General features: G+C 42.1%; 1 protein-coding gene across 1 annotated transcript in view; it reads right to left on the reverse strand.

Moving 5' to 3' along the window:
* The window catches only part of LOC134303423 (astrotactin-2-like), a 311,971-nt gene that overhangs the window by 130,150 nt on the left and 159,105 nt on the right, over positions 1–22,716 (reverse strand). The window contains exons 8-10 of the mRNA XM_062988832.1: positions 18,823–18,907; positions 17,491–17,565; positions 14,770–14,907 (exon numbers count right to left, since the gene is read on the reverse strand). Coding sequence (XP_062844902.1) covers positions 14,770–14,907; positions 17,491–17,565; positions 18,823–18,907 — 298 coding nt within the window. The remainder of the gene's footprint in view (positions 1–14,769; positions 14,908–17,490; positions 17,566–18,822; positions 18,908–22,716) is intronic.

Raw genomic sequence — 22,716 nt, forward strand, 5'->3', positions numbered from 1 at the left:
CTACGCTACATTTCCAATATATGTTTTGTGTTTATTATATTGACTCGTGACTTGACTCAGACTCTAGCCTAAAGACTCGTGACTTGACTCGGACTATAGTCTAAAGACTCGTGACTCGACTCGGACTCTAGCCTAAAGACTTGTGACTTGACTCGGACTCTAGCCTAAAGACTTGTGACTTGACTCGGACTCTAGCCTAAAGACTCGTGACTTGACTCGGACTATAGTCTAAAGACTCGTGACTCGACTCGGACTATAGTCTAAAGACTCGTGACTCGACTCGGACTCTAGCCTAAAGACTTGTGACTTGACTCGGACTCTAGCCTAAAGACTCGTGACTCGACTCGGACTCTAGCCTAAAGACTCGTGACTTGACTCTGACTCTAGCCTAAAGACTCGTGACTTGACTCTGACTCTAGCCTAAAGACTCGTGACTCGACTCGGACTCGTATTTTGTGACTTGTGAACATCTCTGGATACTAGCACCTAAAATTAGCCATGTCACATAGAAGAAGAAAAACAAAAAGCTATTTGGATTGATGATGCTCCTTTATAAGTAACATTTTGGCCACTGTACCCAACCGCCCGGGACACCAAACCAATAAACCATCCATCCGTCAGAGCAAAAACGCCGCAGTGCTAGAATTCACCTGTCCTAATGTAATAAAGATAATATACAGCCTTGTATTTACATTCCCCCCCTTCAGTCTACACAATAAACACAAATCTATTCACTAGGACGCTGGAGCTGAGACGAGAGCTTTATGAAATTAGAGCAGCGATTTCTTCTTCTCTTCCATCCATCAGTTCCGTTTGAAAGGGGTTTTGGAAATAGCAGCAGGAAGAAAAAAATCAGGTTACAACAATCGATCGCTCTGTGTTTTCGTTGGGTTCGTGCCAGCCGAGCAATTACTTCTCCATCATCATTTCTAGCTGGTGCAGAGTGAAGCTTCAGATGGAATATCCGAGCGGCACGGCAGGTCATAAACCCTTTATAACAGAGATCATACGCTGTGGTTATTAGTGTTATTTTATGAGCGCTGTCTCATTCTACTTCAGCAAGATAAAGAAAAGTTGGAAACATTAATACATGAATAAAAAAATATACACTGATCAGCCATAACATTAAAACCACCTCCTTGTTTCTACACTCACTGTCCATTTTATCAGCTCCACTTACCATATAGAAGCACTTTGTAGTTCTACAATTACTGACTGTAGTCCATCTGTTTCTCTGCATGCTTTGTTATCCTCCTTTCATCCTGTTCTTCAATGGTCAGGACCCCCACAGAGCAGGTATTATTTAGGTGGTGGATCATTCTCAGCACCGCAGTGACACTGACATGGTAGTGGTGTGTTAGTGTGTGTTGTGCTGGTATGAGTGGATCAGACACAGCAGCGCTGCTGGAGTTTTTAAACACCTCACTGTCACTGCTGGATTGAAAATAGTCCACCAACCAAAAATATCCAGCCATCAGCGCCCAGTGGGCAGCGTCCTGTGACCACTGATGAAGGTTTAGAAGATGACCGACTCATACAGCAGCAATAGATGAGCGATCGTCTCTGACTTTACATCTACAAGGTGGACCGACTAGGTAGGAGTGTCTAACAGAGTGGACAGTGAGTGGACACGATATTTAAAAACTCCAGCAGCGCTGCTGTGTCTGATCCACTCATACCAGCACAACACACACTAACACACCACCACCATGTCAGTGTCACTGCAGTGCTGAGAATGATCCACCACCTGAATAATACCTGCTCTGTGGGGGTCCTGTGGGGGTCCTGACCATTGAAGAACAGGGTGAAAGCAGGCTAAAAAGGCATGTAGAGAAATAGACGGACTACAGTCAGTAATTGTAGAACTACAAAGTGCTTCTATATGGTAAGTGGAGCTGATAAAATGGACAGTGAGTGTAGAAACAAGGAGGTGGTTTTAATGTTATGGCTGTGGGAGGAGGACAGTGCTACCCACCAAGCCACTGTGCCGCCCTGTTAAATAAACATGCACTAACCTGTTTGCTCCTGCACATTCAGAACCTAAAAAAACGTGCTACCATCCATCCAGGCGCCGTCACTCCCAGCCTCGCGTTCCTTAACTAAAGGCAGCGGCATTTCTCATTCATCTCCAAACAGCCGTCATGTTCCAAACTCCCCAGTCTCATTTCACACCACAGGCACCCCACATAAAGCACCCCCCCCCCCCCCACGCCCACCTAATACACCAAACACCATAAATCCCACTTTTTTTTTTCCCCGGTGACCTTTCTTCGTGCCGTGGGCACCTGTCACCTTAACGCCCTACATTTGGACTTCAGCCGAGCTTGCTGAGCACCGGCAAACGCTGACAAATGACTCCCATACCGAGAGAAAAAAAATCCCAAAGATGCAATAAGGGAGGAAAGTAACAGGCCGTGCATCCGGGAGAAGAATGCAAACTGTTCATGTTCACAGATGGTGCAGAACAAAGGGAGAATAAATACAGAGAGAGAAAATATGTACAGGATGGAGGACAGACGTGAGGGCAGATACGAGGGTTCTTCAAAATGTTTCCTCACTTTTTATCAGCGTCGTACCAACTTTTTAATCCCATCAGCAAAAATGTTTCTGGTTGAGTTTGTAGCCACTGATGCGCCGCTGCTTTCACATCATCATCATCACATGAAAATCTTCTTCCCCTTAAAGCTTCTTTGAGCATCCAAAAAGGAGGAAATCTCTCAGTCTCTCAGACTTGACCGATTACTCCTCCTCCCACTCGCTTATAACCAAAATATAAAAGTGAGGACACTTTTTGAAGATCCCTCATATGTATTTTTTGATACATGGCCTAGACATCACAAGGATCTGATGACCGGTAGAGGTTGCTCAGAGGTCCAACAGTGGCAACTTGGTGGCAACGGAAACTGAACTGGCAACCTTCTATTTACTGCTATAGTACCTTAACCGCTGCCCAGTTCCAAGCTCGAGCAGTGAATTCTTCAGGACTTGTATTCCAGTCGTGCCTCATTAGTGCCTCCACTCTCTGTCTGTTCTGGCTTGTTTGGCATGACGGGTATCCTGTGAGCATGAGGACCTTGGGTTGGACGCCAGCATCAGATTTGAAAGTGGGTCTGACAGATGTTTGTTTTTAATAAATAATGTGTGCTTTTGAACCGTGTGCTATTCTGTCTGTGTCTGATTAAAAATACATTCTTAAGGTAACCTTGTACATCGCTGTGAACTATTAAAGGTCATCTGTCCTTGAACTGAAGCTGAGGCGTAATTGGTTTTGGTCCTAAAGACAAAAGCAGGCTTAGATCCGGATGGTTCAAAGGAAACAGACTAAACGTTTTGAGTTCTTTAAAACGACTAACGTTCAGTTATTAAAGTTCATATAGAAATCCGTATCTCTGTGCAGCACCATTGATCAGCCAGCAGAGGTCGTAACTAACCGAACCTGGTTCTGTGACCAACCTCGTAAGCATTATACCGGACGCTGTGACCAACCCAGTTGTGTCACATCAAGCAACGTGACCGACTAAGCTGTCAACACACCCGGCTCCCTGACCAACTGAGGGCTGCGAAAGAGTTTCTTACTGGACGGGGGTTGTGCTTTGGGCTGGAGAAAGTTGCTGGAGTGGGGTGATAACCAGCCCCCTGGTTAAGCTCCACTGCGTCCACATTTCAGCCGAGTCCTTCTGTCACAGGGTGGTGGACAGGTCTAACCCCAAGTCTGAGAAAACTTTAAAGTGCTGGAGAGCACAAGGCAGAACGATACGGGATCTGAAAAGCCACAAAAACAAAAGACAGGCGGTACAGGGGAACCGGAAAGAAGCGACTGAGAAAGTCAAGATGCTAACATGGCACAGATGGATAAAATTCAAAACAGTAGGACGTCCATCTCAGAATCGTTCTACAAATCAATCGAACAAAATCGTTCCAACAAAAGAGCCAGAGAGGACGTCAGGGAGTCTGTGTCTGTGAGTCAGTGTTAAGCATTTCTGCCATGTAGGAACGTTTGATGAAGTGCAGAGACTGCTTTTGAAGTACTCAATCAGGTGGAATCTAATACAGCTCTGCTGAAAAGCCAGAGAGTACCTCAGGGAGTCTGAGGAAGCCCCCCCCCCCCCCCCACACACACACAGTTAAAAGAGCTAAAATAAAGTCATCCGTGTGTAGGAACGTTTGATGAGGTGCAGATAATGCTTTTGAAGTACTCGCGTCATTGACCAGATTTAATCGAATATGACTCTGCAGACTCTTCCTTGTATTTTAGCGCTGTCTTATGATACTGCTGGAAAGCCAGACAGTACCTCGGGAAGTATTAGGACCCCACCCCCCCATCCCAGTTGAAAGAGCTAAGAACATGTGATGAGGTGCAGACACTGCTTTTGAAGTATTTGCGTCCTCAACCAGATAGACCAAACGGAACACGACTCTACAGACTCACCCACGTACTTTAGCGCTGTCTTATCATACCGCTAGATAGTTGTTCTAATCTGCAGCGTTAATTAGCGTTCAGTGGACGTCCGGCACCAACACAAAGCAGGAACGCAAGATTAAACTGCACTGCGCGGACTGACATTAATGTGATATTATTAATCTGCCTCTCACATCCGTTCTCGCTCTGTTCTTAGTAGCGTTCCCTTCCCTGCTAGCGGGGGAGATTAATCACCTCGGCTGGACGGCGACATCGAGCTCGAGCGTGATTACCAAACTTATAATTGGTCAGGGTTGCTCTGAAGGTGATGAATGCGATCGCGGCCGAGCTTCACAAACAGCCTGGCGTTTATCGGGCGCTCGCCGAGTCTCGCGGCATTCGATTGAGATATCTAACGCTAATGATGAATGGGGCCGTCGCTACCTGACGCTAGTTCATCACGCCGGCGCTCTCTGCTGCAGGACGAACCCGACACGAGGCGGCGACGTATTAAATACAGATGATTGAAAGATTTGCGGGATGGATTTTCTGACACTGAGGTGCAAACACGAGCGGCTGAATGATTCATCAGACCTTATTGGAACTTATTGTCTGAATCGTATCGACCAAACAATGAGCTTTGAACACACGTGAAGATGCCTGGAGTGCCAGAGATCTGAGAGCGTTATGGAGGACTTTATGTTTAGGATGTTTTTTGGGGTTTATGGAGGTTTTATGGAATCTTCCAGACAACTGCTGCAATTAATCTGGGTTATTTATTAATTAATCTGTCTGTCTGTCTAAATGTCTGTCTTTCCATCTGACGTGTGTTTATCTGTCTGTCTGTCCGTCCATCTATCTTTCTGTCTGTCAATCTATCTCTCTCAGTGTTTATCTGTCTGTTCATTTATCTGTCTGTCTGCATGTCTATCTATCTATCTATCTATCTATCTATCTATCTATCTATCTATCTATCTATCTATCTATCTATCTATCTATCATCTGTCTATCTGTCTTTATATCTGTCTTTCTGTCTGTCGATTTGTCTGTCTATTTATAATAATAATCATAATAATAATAATACATTTTATTTATAACGCACTTTACATTTGAAAACAAATCTGTCTGATATTTGTGTATCTGTCTATCTCTCTGTCCATCCATCAGAGGTCTATCTATCTATCCGTTCGCCCGTCCGCCCAACCATCTATCTATCTATCCGTCTGTCTGTCTAGCTGTCTGTCTAACTATCTATCAATCTGTCTACCTGTTTGTATATTTGTCTGTCTATCTATCTATCTATCTATCTGTCTGTCTGTCTGTCTGTCTGTCGGTCGGTTGGTCGGTCTATCTGTCTATCTTTCAGTCTATATGTCTTTTAATTTATCAACCTGTTTGTCTGTTAATCTATCTATCAGTCTGTCTGTCTATCTTAATTTGTATGTCTAATTTATCTGTCTGTCTGTTAATTTATTGAACTGTCTGTCTATCTATCAGTCTGACTGTATGTTTGTCTTTCTAATACATTGTCCAGTGATCATGTTAACATAGTAAATAAAGGCAGCGTCTCCTTACACGTTAACTTTTTATTCTTCTGCCTCTTTACCCCTCAGTTTAAAACTGTAAACCTCCCGGAGCTCCTGAGTTAGGAGACGAAGCAGCGAGTTAATAATCCTGCATTCTGAGCATGTCTGACCAAACATGACCTTGGACTGCACCGGTTACCCCGGGGTGCCTCAGAGCAGACTGTAGCCAAACAGAACAAACCGAAGCCTTTACAGCCCAAAAGAGCCAATACACATACAAGACTTAGCTTCAAATTATTATAGAAACAATAATGTGGATGAAACACTTCATTCTATACACTACATACACACAAAAGTATCGGGACGCCACATCTAATTACTGATTTCACGTCTTTCAGTCACAACAATCACCGACAGGTGTAATAAATTAATTATATGAGGAAAATATATGCTCCCAGCTTTGCAGCAACAATTTAAGGAAGGACCTTTATATAAAGAAGTTAGAGAAATGCCTTTGCAGCATTTAGCAGATGCTTTTATTTAAAGCAACATACAACTGAAAACTTGGAGGTGGTTGGGCTTAAACCTTCTGATTACTAGTCCAGCACCTTAACCACTAAGCTACCACTGGCCATCTGTACATTGATTTCCATCTGATTAATTATCACTTACAAAATATAAATAAAAAAACAAACAAAATGTATTAATGTATTTATTACATGAACTGATTATTTAATTAATTTACTTATTTACCTATAAATAAATGAATGAATGAATAAATACATTAATAAATAAATAATTTAATAATGTTTAATAATTATTTTATTAATAAATAAATAAATTAATTAATTAATCAGTAATGTTTATTAATTATTTAATAAATAAACAAATAAACAGATAAATAATTGATGTTTAATAATTATTTAATTATTAAATTATTAAAATAATAAAGTAATTAATTAATTAATAATGTTTAATGATGTTTAAGAATGATTAAATAAATAAAGAAAAAAATAAAGAAATGAAGAAATAAAGAAATAAAGAAAGAAATAACTAAAGAAATAAAGAAATAAAGAAATAAAGAAATAAATGGAATTTAACACCTGGAATCAGCTGATCTAACCCTTCTTCAGTTATTCTTCCCCCTAAAAGAGCAAATTGAACTAAACTGCATGACATTTAAACAGTTGATATTTATCTGATAATTAAATTAAATAAATTAATTAGATAAATTATCTAATAAGGCGGCACGGTGGCTCGATGGGTAGCTCTGTCATCTCACAGCAAGAAGGTCCTGGGTTCGATTCCCAGGTGGAGCGGTCCAGGTCTTTTCTGTGTGCAGTTTGCATGTTCTCCCCGTGTCAGTGTGAGCTCCGGTTTCCTCGTACAGTACAGAGACGTGCGGTCAGGTTACCTGGAGATACTAGAAATATGTGTGTGTGTGTGTGTAGACACCTGACCGGCTGATCTCAGTGGGATCTGAGCCACCTGAGCGCCCGAGTAATTGTTCTGAATTAATAAAACCAAATAAATGAGCAGGACTGTAATAAATCTAACAGAATATCAGTGAGAGTCTGAGAGTAAACCTTTAACATGTGCAGCATTTCAGTCTGACCACAGCTTTCTACATTCCTTTCATTAAGGTCCTGTTCAGATTTAAGTACATCTGTAAGAACTTTTCTCAAGGTTTCTCCGAGCGCTCTTTAAAAGCGAGGTTTAAAATCTTCGCAGCAAGTTGAACCTGTTGGGTTATAAATCTAACTCAAGGTTAAACACTACCTGCATGAAGAGCTAGCTCCGAGCAGGACTATCGATTAGCTTATTGTACTTCACAAAGGAGCAGAATAAATAGAGACAGCTCCACCGAGCTCAGCGTGAAAAGCTGGAATGCTAATAAAAATCCCCACGCGGCTCGGCTACATTCCACTCCTGTTCAGGTAATGATTACTGTATAAAAAGAATACAATAAATAAAAGTAGAAGCTTAAAGTGAAGCTAAATTAAATATCTGAGACACAGACTGGTGTGTTCAGCCTTAAACCAACAATCATATATTTCAGCTCTGAATTTTTCTGTAGATTGTTTTGATACTTGACAATCATTTTAACACCAAGGTTTTCTAGCAATCTAATTTAAAATTCCCAAACCCTTAAACAGCGAAGCTACAGAAGGTCGTTTATTATAATTAATATATACAGTATACTGTACAATACATATATAATGTGTAACATGGAGTCACAACAAGCAACCAGAAGTGAGACGACAAAGATGCTTCATCACCTCCAACCATCTACATATCATTTCTTTCATGTACACATCCATCCATCCAAACATCTGCCCATCCATCCATCCAACCGTCCATGCATCCGTCTGTTACAACTGCCCGGTGTAGCTCATCATAGATCTATTCTGAAGCCCAACAATACACTTGAAATATATACTATCCATATATCGATTCACCCACCAATCCGTCCATCCATCCATACATCTGTCCAAACATCCATCTGTCTGTTCGTCCATCTATTCAAACATCTGTCCATCTGTCCATACATCTGTCCATCTGTTAGTTCAACCATCCATCCATCCATCCAACTATTGGTCCATCCGTCTGTCCAACCATCCGTCCGTCTATCCATACATCCATCAGTCCGCCAGTTCATCCATCCAAACTTCCATCCATCCAAACATCTGTCCATCAAAATATCCAAACATCTGCCGTCCGTCCACCCGTCCGTCCATTTATCTTTCTATCCATCCATTCAACCATCCGTCTGTCCATCTGTTGATCCATCCACCCAAACATCCATCAGTCTGTCCGTCCATTCATTCATTTAAACCTCTCCATCCACCCATCCATACATTCATCCATCCATCTGTCCAAACATCCAGCTGTTTGTCCATCCATTCAGACTTCCTAACATCCCTCCGTCCATCTGTCCATACATCTGTCAGTCCATCCATCCAAACTTCCATCCATCCAAACATCTGTCCATCAAAATATCCAAACATCTGCCGTCCGTCCATCCATTTATCTGTCTGTCCATCCATCCAAACATCCATCTGTCCATCCGTTAGTTTAACCATCTACAACCCCAATTCCAATGAAGTTAGGACGTTGTGTAAAACATAAATAAAAACAGAATACAATGATTTACAAATCCTTTTCAACCCATATTCAATTGAATACACTACAAAGACAAGATATTTAATGTTCAAACGGATAAACTTTATTGTTTTTTTGCAAATATTCACTCATTTTGAATTTGATGACTGCAACACGTTCCAAAAAAGTTGGGACAGGGGCAACAAAAGACTGGGAAAGTTGAGGAATGCTCAAAAAACACCTGTTTGGAACATTCCACAGGTGAACAGGTTAATTGGAAACAGGTGAGTGTCATGATTGGGTATAAAGGGAGCGTCCCCGAAAGGCTCAGTCGTTCACAAGCAAGGATGGGGCGAGGTTCAACACTTTGTGAACAACTGCGTGAGCAAATAGTCCAACAGTTTAAGAACAACGTTTCTCAACGTGCAATTGCAAGGAATTTCATCATCTACAGTCCATAATATCATCAAAAGATTCAGAGAATCTGGAGAAATCTGTGCAAGTAAGCGGCAAGGCCGAAAACCAACATTGAATGCCCGTGACCTTTGATCCCTCAGGCGGCACTGCATTAAAAACCGACATCATTCTGTAATGGATATTATCACATGGGCTCAGGAACACTTCAGAAAACCATTGTCAGTGAACACAGTTCGTCGCTCCATCTATAAGTGCAAGTTAAAACTCTACCATGCAAAGTGAAAGCCATATATCAACAACACCCAGAAACGCTGCCGGCTTCTCTGGGCCCGAGCTCATCTGAGATGGACTGACGCAAAGTGGAAAAGTGTCCTGTGGTCTGACGAGTCCACATTTCAGATTGTTTTTGGAAATCATGGACGTCGTGTGCTCTGGGCCAAAGAGAAAAAGGACAGTCCGGATTGTTATCAGTGCAAAGTTCAAAAGCCAGCATCTCTGATGGTATGGGGGTGTGTTAGTGCCCATGGCATGGATAACTTGCACATCTGTGAAGGCACCATTAATGCTGAAAGGTACATACAGGTTTTGGAGCAACATATGCTGCCATCCAAGCAACGTCTTTTTCAGGGACGTCCCTGCTTATTTCATCAAGACAATGCCAAGCCACATTCTGCACGTGTTACAACAGAGTGGCTTCGTAGCAAAAGAGTGCGGGTACTAGACTGGCCTGCCTGCAGTCCAGACCTGTCTCCCATTGAAAATGTGTGGCGCATTATGAAGCGCAAAATACGACAACGGAGACCCCGGACTGTTGAGCAACTGAAGTTGTACATCAAGCAAGAATGGGAAAGAATTCCACCTACAAAGCTTTAACAATTAGTGTCCTCAGTTCCCAAACGCTTATTGAGTGTTGTTAAAAGGAAAGGTGATGTAACACAGTGGTAAACATGCCCCTGTCCCAACTTTTTTGGAACGTGTTGCAGGCATCAAATTCAAAATGAGTGAATATTTGCAAAAAACAATAAAGTTTATCCGTTTGAACATTAAATATCTTGTCTTTGTAGTGTATTCAATTAAATATGGGTTGAAAAGGATTTGCAAATTATCGTATTCTGTTTTTATTTATGTTTTACACAACGTCCTAACTTCATTGGAATTGGGGTTGTATTTATCCAAACATCCATCCATCCAAACTCCCATCCATTTAAAAATCATAACATCTGTCCATCCAAACATCCATTCGTCTCTCCATTCATCCATCCATCCATCCATCCATTCATCCATCCATCCATCCATCCATCCAAACATCCGTTTGTCCATACATCTGTCCATTCGTTAGTTCAACCATCCATCAGTCCGTCCGTCCATCCATTCAAACTTCCATCCATTTGTCCATTTGTTAGTTAGACCATCCACTCATCCATCCATCCAAACATCCATCTGTCTCTTCATCCATCCATCTGTTCATTCGTCCATCAAAACATCTATCTGTCCAAACATCCATCTCTCCATCGCCAACATTTTTGTCTGAATCCATTGCAAGCAACTGAGAATAAAAAGCTTCGATCAGAGCCCAGCAGCGGCAACTAGTCCAGTACCTAAAGCACAGAGCTACGACTGCCTGGTGTAGCTTATCATATATCCATTCAGACGTCCAACAATACGCCCATCCATTACTTGAAATCTATTCTATTCATCTGTCTATTCGCCCACCAATCCATCCATTTATCCATCTGCACATCTGTGTTTGTGTGTTTCTGTCTCTGTATTTGTCTCTCAGTCGGCGGTGCAGTTCGTCCTCCCAGCCCTGTGAGTTTTCTTGTGCATACCATTAGCATAATTAACATTCTTCATCATTTTGCCAGTGCTGTAATCCGACAGACATTTTCTGTGTTGCCGAGCATTAATTATTTCCCAGATACATTAAATGGATCTAATGTATTCCTCTAAAACTCAGCCGATCGCTCACTAAGTGCATGTTTCCATCATTAATGTTTTCACAGCAGTTATTTCATTCAAGCCATGATGTTAAACACTAATTACAGCTGATAAATCATTCACAATGCCAGCCGCCGTCTGACAGGAGCGAGCAGGAACTACCGGATGCAGCGGCTTCAGAAAATGAACCAAAATTTATAACAACAATAATAATAATAATAATAAAAACATCAGCATTATCACTGGCTTATTGAGGTGGGAAACATAAACGTAACATTATTAACATTGGCTAACACACTGACGATACAGCGTCCATATACAGGGGTTGGACAAAATAACTGAAACACCTGGTTTTAGACCACAATAATTTATTAGTATGGTGTAGGGCCTCCTTTTGCGGCCAATACAGCGTCAATTCGTCTTGGAAATGACATATACAAGTCCTGCACAGTGGTCAGAGGGATTTTAAGCCATTCTTCTTGCAGGATAGTGGCCAGGTCACTACGTGATGCTGGTGGAGGAAAACGTTTCCTGACTCGCTTCTCCAAAACACCCCAAAGTGGCTCAATAATATTTTGATCTGGTGACTGTGCAGGCCATGGGAGATGTTCAACTTCACTTTCATGTTCATCAAACCAATCTTTCACCAGTCTTGCTGTGTGTATTGGTGCATTGTCATCCTGATACACGGCACCGCCATTGGATGCACATGGTCCTCCAGAATGGTTCGGTAGTCCTTGGCAGTGACGCGCCCATCTAGCACAAGTATTGGGCCAAGGGAATGCCATGATATGGCAGCCCAAACCATCACTGATCCACCCCCATGCTTCACTCTGGGCATGCAACAGTCTGGGTGGTACGCTTCTTTGGGGCTTCTCCACACCGTAACTCTCCCGGATGTGGGGAAAACAGTAAAGGTGGACTCATCAGAGAACAATACATGTTTCACATTGTCCACAGCCCAAGATTTGCGCTCCTTGCACCATTGAAACCGACGTTTGGCATTGGCACGAGTGACCAAAGGTTTGGCTATAGCAGCCCGGCCGTGTATATCAACCCTGTGGAGCTCCCGACGGACAGTTCTGGTGGAAACAGGAGAGTCGAGGTGCACATTTAATTCTGCCGTGATTTGGGAAGCCGTGGTTTTATGTTTTTTGGATACAATCCGGGTTAGCAGACAGCTTTATCTTGCGTCCACAGTTAATCCTGTTGGATGTGGTTTGTCCTTCTTGGTGGTATGCTGACATTACCCTGGATACCGTGGCTCTTGATACATCACAAAGACTTGCTGTCTTGGTCACAGATGCACCAGCAAGACGTGCACCAACAATTTGTCCTCTTTTGAACTCTGGTATGTCACCCATAATGTTGTGTGCATTGCAATATTTTGAGCAAAACTGTGCTCTTACCCTGCTAATTGAACCTTCACACTCTGCTCTTACTGGTGCAATGTGCAATTAATGAAGATTGGCCACCAGACTGGTCCAATTTAGCCATGAAACCTCCTACAATAAAATGACAGGTGTTTCAGTTATTTTGTCCAACCCCTGTATATAAGTCATGTATGCACTATATGGACACCATATATGTTTGAGAGAACATGCATTTAAAATGGGATAAACTGCCCAAATCCAGAACATTTGCAGCTATAATCTCCAGGTATTGAATACAGACCTGTGGGTAAAATACTTCAGCTTCTGATCTTTAATACGTCTAAAACATGTTTTCACTTCATCATTCTGGGTGATTAATGTAGAAATATGGAAAAAAATGGCAATTCTATCCATTCAGAATCGAATCCACAACACAAAGTGTGCCAAAACTCCATCAAAAAGGTTTTTTAAAATTAGTTTAATTGGTTTTTAATCATCTAAAAACGTGACAGAACTTTAATGGAAAAACTAAACTCTGCGTCGATTCTAATTGGTCCATCGTGTTTGATTGACGTCCACACCTTCCAATTGTAGACACCTTGGACGACACGCCGTAAAGCGAGATGCGTCACGTGAACAACAACTCGAACGAAAGTGAAACCAAAAATGCTGCTAAACGTTCCGAGTGTAAAAGTGAAAATAAAAACAGCAGTTTTGTATAAGTGTGATGTTGTAGCTTCAGTATTTATTCCTTTAGAATATTTGTTTCAGAGTCTGAGCGTCGTTATTTAGATAGCTAGTTTACCCATGGTGCATTGAGACGTGTATTATTACTGCTTAGTTGTTTGAGAGGAGAAATGACGGTATCGGATTGGTATCGGTATCGGACATAAAAAATTCGTCCACATACCTTCGGAGACGTAGTGTGTTTTTACAGCGCATTATACCGAGACTCTTATTACAGAATCATTAATTCTGTACTTTCATTTATTAACGTTTTTATTAACTCCAGCGGCTCATTTTGAACCTGAACTGAATCTGTCCAAGTTCATTTACTTGTGATTTGTGAAACGCACTTTTTTAAGAGCAGTAAAGGTTTTTAATAACGTTATGAATCCGATGACCCGGGAGTCGTTAATCTGGAGCCGGAGCTTGGTGCGGTGCATTAGTTTTGGCGTTGACTGTGTTACTGCAGCGTGAGTTTGCTTTGATAATGGACGGCGTCTCTTCAGTGTGTAATTCTTAAGCTGACAGGCTTTTAGCTCAGATTTACTGTCTAATAATAAATGGATGTTTTAAATAAAGTCTAAAATCGTTCGCCAACATCCTTTTTTTTTTTCTTTCTTTTAATGATGCAGTTTGAGATTTAATATCTGAAGGAGTCTCAACGGGTTCTCGTCGATTATAATGGAACCATACTGGTTCAGAGGAACTGCTCTGTATGTCAGAATACCCCCCCTCCCCCATCCTCCCAATCCCACCAGTGCATGGTGGAAACATGAGAAACATCATTTTTTATATATTTTAATAGACAGAATTGCATCTTAATAAATATGTGTGTTTATGTAAACGACCTTCGATTTATTTTCTATTCAAAATTCATCAAGTAAATTTCTTATTAAAGTAAACAACAACAATATCGACATAAATTCACGTCCTGCACATAACAAAGGTGTTTAATTATTCAATTTTACTATTCATTCAGTTATTTACGATTAACTATTCAGTTAATTATTCATTTTACCTGTATTTAATAAATAATACATAAATATTTGTCTGTATTTTTTTTATTTATTTCATTTTTATTAACTGCTTTTTTTCTGTTCAAGGTCACAGTGGGTCCGGGTTTATCAGTAAACACTGAGCGCAAAGCGTCAAATAAATAAATTTGTTTGTTTGTTTATTTGTTTGTTTAGTATTTCATGTGTTCCACTACAGCAGATCACATCCTTATATTAAACCAGTCTCAACACCGGTGGATTAAACAGCCAATCAGCTCAGACAGCAAACTCACCGAATGTCTCCGGGGTCCTCGGTGACCAGAACATCTGTCTTACAGCTGGCGATGGGGGTGATGGACAGCTCGACCGGCGGCACCACAAAACTCTTGCTGACAGGCAGCCAAAGCCCCTGTCCCAAACTGTAGGAGGACCTGCACACAACACCGCCTGTCAGAGAGGATGCTGGGAAATAGCGACTGGTTAATTCAAATAACAGCAGAAAGCAACAGACTTTATAGCCAAAAGTATGTAGACAGCTGACCATAAGCTTGCTGGACAAAACTAGGAGCTCAGGACAGGACAGAAAAGGAGAGGAGAGGACAGGACAGAAAATGACAGCACAGGAAAAGTAAGGAAAGGACAGGAAAGGACAGGAAAAGTAAGGAAAGGACAGAAAAGGTAAGGAAAGGACATGACAGGACAGGAAAGGACAATAAAGGAAAAAAAGGATAGGGCAGGACAGGACATGAAAGGACAGGGCATGAAAGGACAAAACAGGAAAGAACCAGACGAGACAGGACAGGAAAGGACAGGAACGGACAGAACAGGACAGGAAAGGACATGAAAGGACAGGACAGGAAAGTAAAAAAAAGAACAGGACAGGACAGGATTCAAAAACCAAGAAACTCAAGTGTCCAGCACAGAGCCCCCTGACCTCAGCCCTTCTGAACAGCTTTGGAATGAACCGGAGCATCAACTGAGGCTTTCTTGTAGGGCACAAATTCCCACAGACATACAGGCATTCAAAGTTCTGTGAGAAGCTTTTCAATCTATTTTAATACCATTTGTTTCTGAAATGGGACGTCCAACAAGCTCACGGTCGGGCGTCCGAATACTTTTGTGACCAGTACATGCCCCGAACCCCTCGCTCATAACCTGTCCAGATCAGTTAATAAAGCTCCAGCAATAAGCACCACACCCCCGGGGTCCACCACCTCAAATCGAGACAAATACACAGTGAATGAACTGAGATTGATGCCCACTTCCACTCATAAATAAGAGCCAGGAGGTGAGGTCATCACTCCCGGTCATCACTCCCGGTCATCACTCCCGGTCATCACCGACACCACAGAATCACATCGACTGGTTTCTGCTGCCGCCCATCAATCACCGGCACAGCGACGCCATTAAAGCATCCGGCAGAGTGATGACGGTCCCGGTGAGTAAGCCGAGCGCCGTATAAATCCCCCCAGCACCCTGTTTTCTGGCTCCCTACAAGCGCCGCTCATCGACTGCTCTGAAATAAACGCCGGCGTCGTAGCATGGCTAATTAAAACGTGACGAACTGGTAATTAGCCAGATACGAATGTGGAATTGCAGGCTTGACTGATTACGAGACGCTCAAACCGGAGAGGAAGAACTGATTACGCTCTGAGAAAACGCTCACCTGATAATAGTTCAAATCATCTACGTATGATGTACTAAATGAGACAAAAGTATTCGGACGCCGTAAGCTTGTTGGATGCCCCGTTTAAAAAAAAACAAATGGTGTTAGAATAGAGCGACGCTGTGTGATCTTTCCATCTAGAAAGAGAAGCCTTCTGAGATGTCTGTGTATGATGACAACATTTGTATGGCTGGGAAAAAAGCCTCAGTTGATTTTTCAGTTTATTCCAAAGCTGTTCAGTCAGGGTTTTGTGCAGCAGCAGTTTCTTTGAACCAAGCTTTTATTCACATCTGTATAGAGGGTCTTCCCTAAAGTGTTGCTGTAAAGTGGAAGCATATGATGTTACACCTGCTAGCAATTGTTGTGGCTGAATCACATATATTCAATAATTAGAAGGCGGTGTCCTAATACTTTGGGTTTATTTAGTGTACATGTTAATAAACACGGCATCATCAATCAATGTTAACACCGAACCATTTAGATAATTTGAATCAGTGTTCAAAATAAATAAAATAATAATAAAAAAATAATAATTTAAACCCCGAACCATTTGCATTTGAAATGACACCTAGACCCCACCCCCTTCTTGAAAAAAAAAGAAAGAAATAAAAAAAAGAATAAAATAAATAAATAAATAAAAAACACCAAACCATTTAGATATTTTTTTTAATTATTATTTATTTATTTATTTTTTAATCACAGTCAAACGCTTCAAAAATAAAGAGTGAATAATATATAAGTGAAATAATTTCTGAAATAATATTTATTTAGGAAATAAATAAATAAATAAATAAATAAATAAATAAATAAATAAATAAATAAATAAATAAATAAATAAATAAATATTTTTACCCCGAACCATTTGGATATTTTTTAAATTGAATCAGTGTAAAAAGCTTCAGAGTGAAACAACCAAAAATGACTCTGAACATCACCTAGCCTCCCTACTCCCCTCCAGAAAAAAATCAATTTGGTACATGGCGCTCACACTAAGCCCTCAGAAGCAGCACCTAGCATGCCGCTAAATCCGGCCAGCGGTCACCACCGGTCCTCTGCCTCGTCTCAAATGTCAGGGTGGATGTACTCGTCAAACATCATGAAGCCTGACATTAAGAGCCGCTGAAAGACCCCGCGGAGGGAGCAGGGCCGGGGGCGAGTGCGCTCTCGCTCCCCGCACCCCCCACCCCCCCCCACCCCACCCCACCCCCCCGGAGTCGCCTCCAGGGTTTCGGACTTATTTCAGGACTGTGGGACCTGTGGGAGCGTGATGCTGCCATGACAGCTACCACTCAGTTCACATCTCATCATGTTTCCGGACATGAAGACGAAAGGATCCGGAGCTGCTCACCTGAAGATCTTCTCCGGAGCCTGCTCGCCCGTCACCAGGTCATATCCGCGCTCCAGGTTCGAGTACGGCCAGGGGCTGCGGGAGGTTTATAATGCATGAGGGATTAATAATGTAGCATCACTTACAGAGGCAAAAAATCACAGATAACTTCATAGAAAACATGATCTGCACTACAGACGGACCTGGTCATCATTTTTTAAATCTTAAGCTTCATTTGGATCAGATTAGAGTCTTAAATTTAAAATCCTCACATAAAGCGTCATGAATAAGTTTTCACCCCCTGACATTTATTATCAGAAAAAAAAATTAGTGTGATATGAAATTTTTCTTCAATTTGATAAAACATGGGAGAGACTTTTCAACAGCCGAGCAAGCTTTACATCCGCGTGGGCTTAGATGGCAGCCATGCAAGAAATCTGCATAATAATTATTGAATCTTCTTATCTGAAGGCTCTGATCCTGTTTTTTGGGTGGAGCCCAAAAGAGATGCTTTATTATTATTATTATTATTATTATTATTTATTTTTTAATTTTATTTATTTTATGTATTTTTAATTAACATCTTTTATGTTAAGGATCGGTTGTGAAGTAGGCGTGGTCAGACTGAGACTCCGTATCTATCGGCAGGTCAGGTGTCTACACAGACATGATTGGCTATGTCAGAGGGGTGGGGGGGGCAAACAACCTAGCTATTAGGGGGTGCACTTCTCAGTGCACTCTCAGTGCCGGTCCCGAGCCCGGATACAATATGAGGGCAGTGTCAGAAAGGGCATCCGGTGCCAAATCGGTTATAAGTACCAGAATGGTTCACTGTTTAACCCCCCAAATATGGGAGCAGCTAAAAAAAAAAAACGTTTTTGTGAAGAGCGCCTGAAAGAAAGCCGGAGGCGGCTGATAACGAGTCAAGAGCGATACTGCGTTCTGGAAGACCCCGCCCCTGGCAGGTGAAAAGAAGCGGTGTGCGTAGAAGGGTGCACGTGACAGCTTCAGCCTTCTCAAACAGGGGTGGGGAAGAAGCAGCAACAAGTAAAATAATTCCAGTTGGCCATGACTGGATGGGGTGAATATACAGGGGGGTACAAACCCCAGTGTATACTTTAGGCTACATGAAGGGCATCTATTTTTATTTCTGTGCTCCTCATCATCATCATCATCATCATCACAGTTTGCCTGTTTATACCCTCAACTCTACACCGACACTTCACTTGTCTCAGTACCAAACCGATGACCCTCTAAGTTCTTCACTTCTCCTCTCCCTCACACCCTTCAGCAGTTTGTCAGTCCTTCCCGGGGTGTCGGTTAAGGTGACAGCACTTTTTTTGCGCCTCTTACCCTTCGTTGCGTGCCCAGTCGGTGCGAACACAGAGGTGTGTGTGTTCGGGGTCGGGTGAGTAGCCCTCCAGGCAGCTGCATTCTCCTGGAAAGAGCAGAGAGTCGGTGACAGATATTCATTTATCCTGGCTGAGAATAAATTACCCCTGAACGTTACCCCGTTCCCCTCTGTCCTCGCCCGTCACGCACAGCGCTCGTTTCCAATAAAGCGTCAGCAGACTGACTGTAAGTGCCGTACGTCCGCCTGTGGTGGATAAAAACCCTAAATAAAACACCTCAGAGACTAGATTATGGGTAGAAAAGAGTTTTATTCTTGTCTGGATTGCACTGGCTAGTGTTCTCTCTACACAGACACATTTCCTGTCATCTTACACTCCCGAGAAGAGGGCGTGTCTAAATTTTTAGATTTCTTAAAATGCTCCTACTGAGGCACCTTAATTCTGAGTGATAATCTGACTAAATAACGAGGAAGCATCAGATGCTGCCTTAGCAGTATTATTTAATTAATTAATTTATTATTATTATTATTATTATTATTATTATTATTAATATTATTATTATTATTTTATTTTTTTTTAATTTTTTTTTATTGTATTTTATTTTATTTATTTATTTATTTATTTTTTATTTGAATTAATTAATTATTTATTAAGTCCCATCTCTGTCAAGCTACCAAGGTTGAGTCCTGTTGGGTTTGAATGTTGGCTAAGCAGTAAAAAACTAGACTATTAATCAGAAGGTTAAAGGTTCAAGCCCCATTGCCAGGATGTGAGTGTTAGCCTACGTTTGCATTGCTGTTTTGTATGTATATTTTTGACCACTTGATGTCATTTGTTTTTAGAAAACCTACAATAAACAAACAATTGTGCATTTTAAACATTTATTTTATTTTGTTTTCATGTTTTATCAAGGCTCAATCCTGGTCAGGGTTGCAGTGGATCAGACCCACACCCCGGACAGGCGACACATTTTCAGCATTTAGCAGATGTCTCAATCCAAAGCGATTTACAGTACTGTGACAGTACATATTGTGAGAAATTAAGGGTTAAGGACCTTGCTCAAGGGCCCAACAGAAGCAACCTGGCAGTGGTGGGACTTGAACCAGTGACCTTTTGATTACTAATCCACCTTAACCACTAGGCTACGACTGCCTAACTTGTTTGCATTTTATTCACGTTGATTTAATTAATGTCAGTCACGGCCGATAGCACCGCTGGGGATTCGAACCCTGGATAGCGTGCTAGCGTGATTTTCCACCGGTACCACACGATCACTCTTGTTTCAGTCAGTCAGTCACAGAGAACGAACAGCGGTCAGAATAATTGAAACTGAGCTCTGTGTTATTATCTGTTCTCTCATAACTCCGGTTCCCAAACTGCTCCTCGTTCTCTTCTGCTTTTATTAATTTATTATTACATATTTTATTATTTTTTTCACGAGGCTGTTTGCTTAAGCACTCGTGTCCTATGAACCGGGTCTCCAGGGCTTCCTCGAGCGCCGTGGCTCTCAGGAAGCTGATTTATGAGCTGTCAGACGATATGAGCCGCAAGATTCATAAACCCCGGCAAACAACCACGCGCAGTAATACCATCAGTTCCTGTCGTGAAGCTCCGTGTGCAAACTTGCTTTACATTTTATCCACTGGTGTTTTGTTTGTTTACTTGTGTGTTTTATTATTATTATTTTCTTATCCTTCTGCTTTTTTGGATGTTTAATCAAAAGAATAAATGCATTTTTGCTCAGGAGTGGACGTCAAGCCTCGTAAGCCTCGTAAACCTCGTCTCCTTGATTGACAGGTACTGAATCAGAAGCTGTAGTGCCAAGTACAAGTCAAGAGTCATGTCAAATCCTTACTGGGACTGACAGACCCAAAGCTAGATCCATTTTACTGGGACTTACTGGTTTTTGGAGACCCAAAACACCTGAATCTGAACAACTGGGGGTTAAGGACCTTGCTCAGGGGTCCAACAGCAGCAACCTGACGGTGGTGGGGCTTGAACCCGCAATCTTCTGATTATTCTTCCAGTACCTTATCCACTGAACTCCCACTGTCAAGCCATCAGCCACTTTTACTCCACTGGGACTGACAGGTACAGAAGCCCATCAAACAACCTCCTTCATTTCGACTGAGGGGTAAAAAGCCATAAGTCACACCTTCAGTAGGACTGAGGGGCATTCTTGTACTGATTGGTACACGCCTTGCGTATGCAGACTTTGAGCAGGTATGCCAACGTCTTACCCAACATCGACACTTTGACATCCTAAGTTACAGCACAGAGGGACGAACGGGCACCGAGCTGCATGCCAATGCATAATGAAGGATTTTATTTTATAACAAAGCGTTAAATAATTAATTCAGTGACTTTATGAGCCAGGAGAACGACGATTACCTGCAACATTGCCCGTGTTAGGATGCTAATTTAATGTATATTCAACAGAAAACAGCAAAAAATACATAAATACAAAAGTTTGACCTTTTAAAATGTCTTTACCGCTCAGACGTACAGTAAGTCGGTGGGGCTCGTCAAGAGCCGACTGCGGACGTGAGAAATTGTGAAGGAAGAAGAACATTTAGGCAATTTAAAGAACAAAAAGAACAATTATGTCTTTGTTTCTGCACCATTTTGCACTCTGATAATGTTTTCAAGCTGGGTTTGTCTAAAGTTGGCTGATGTTTGGAAGACTGGTGAGCTACAGCTGATTAAATGAGCTTATCACGATTTTGGTGTGTCATTTTGATAGGACGTGCCAACCAGATACTAAAACTGCCATCACAGGAACAATATCAGAGCAGGTCGGAGGTGTCGGAACATTAGCAAAGACTGCTAGCTGTGTGAGGAGGTGGTGCGAGGAAGGGTCACTCGAACCGTCAGCAATATTCATGCTCGGACTGGGAACTAGTTCATCACAGAGCAACAAACACTCACATATAGGGGTATTGATGGGAGTCCTCTGTGCCATGGTGTTGTGCCACCCACACTACCATTTAGACATCTGAACTGGCTAGTTTATCCTGGTCAGGGTGGTGGTGGGTCTGGATTCCTTGAAAATCACTGGGCTCAAGGCAGGGTGCCAATCCATCACAGGTCTTTGGCCCGTCCCTTCCTCAGACACAGCCTTCTTCTTGTTTTGTGTGTGTAAAGATTCAAACCCGGGTTTCAAAGGCTGTGGGCTGGTGTAATACACTGCTGTGCCACTCAAGCTAATATGCAACAGTCTGGGGAAGAACCTTTGTGTGTTGTGAAGGAACGACTCTACTTCTCCCCATCGAACACCGTTGGGAAGAATTGGAATCCTGATTGCAAGCCAAGCTTTTCTTGCTCATTAAATTCCTCATATTATTTTTTCTATTCCGTCAGGATGGCACCAGACCAGCCACTGATCGTTTTCTGCTGTTCTGCTCCTCTCAGCGTCTGACCCGACCCCGCTGATTGATGATTATTGTCACTGGAACGGTTTTCCAATCTGGCTAAAGGCTGTACAGGCAATTTTCTGATTTCAAGGATCGCAGCGTCGGTGCTGATTTTAGTATTCAGACGTATCATCGTGTCGTCTAAGAAACACAAATCTGCTCAAAAAACATTCCAGAAATTCATTCGGTCGCTTTTGGAAGTGAGATGAGAAGCAGGACGTTAAATACAGGCTCAGACGGCGAAATAAATCCGACTGATCAAAATAACGCCGGATAAACGCCACGCCGAGTTTTCCTGCCGTTCATAAAGTCAAAGGACGTTTTCCTAATCAGTCGGATTTAGCCGGAAGTGCAGGAAGGGACGGCAGGAGCTGGATGAAGGTGGGGGATCCGAAGCGGTCATCCCATGGTTTAATCAAACCCTGCTGGCAGCCTGAGATTGGCCTGGCTTTCATCCCAGAAGCTTTTATTACACACAGCGC

The sequence above is a fragment of the Trichomycterus rosablanca genome, chromosome 26 (assembly GCF_030014385.1).
Source record: "Trichomycterus rosablanca isolate fTriRos1 chromosome 26, fTriRos1.hap1, whole genome shotgun sequence".
Taxonomy (NCBI): Eukaryota; Metazoa; Chordata; class Actinopteri; order Siluriformes; family Trichomycteridae; genus Trichomycterus; species Trichomycterus rosablanca.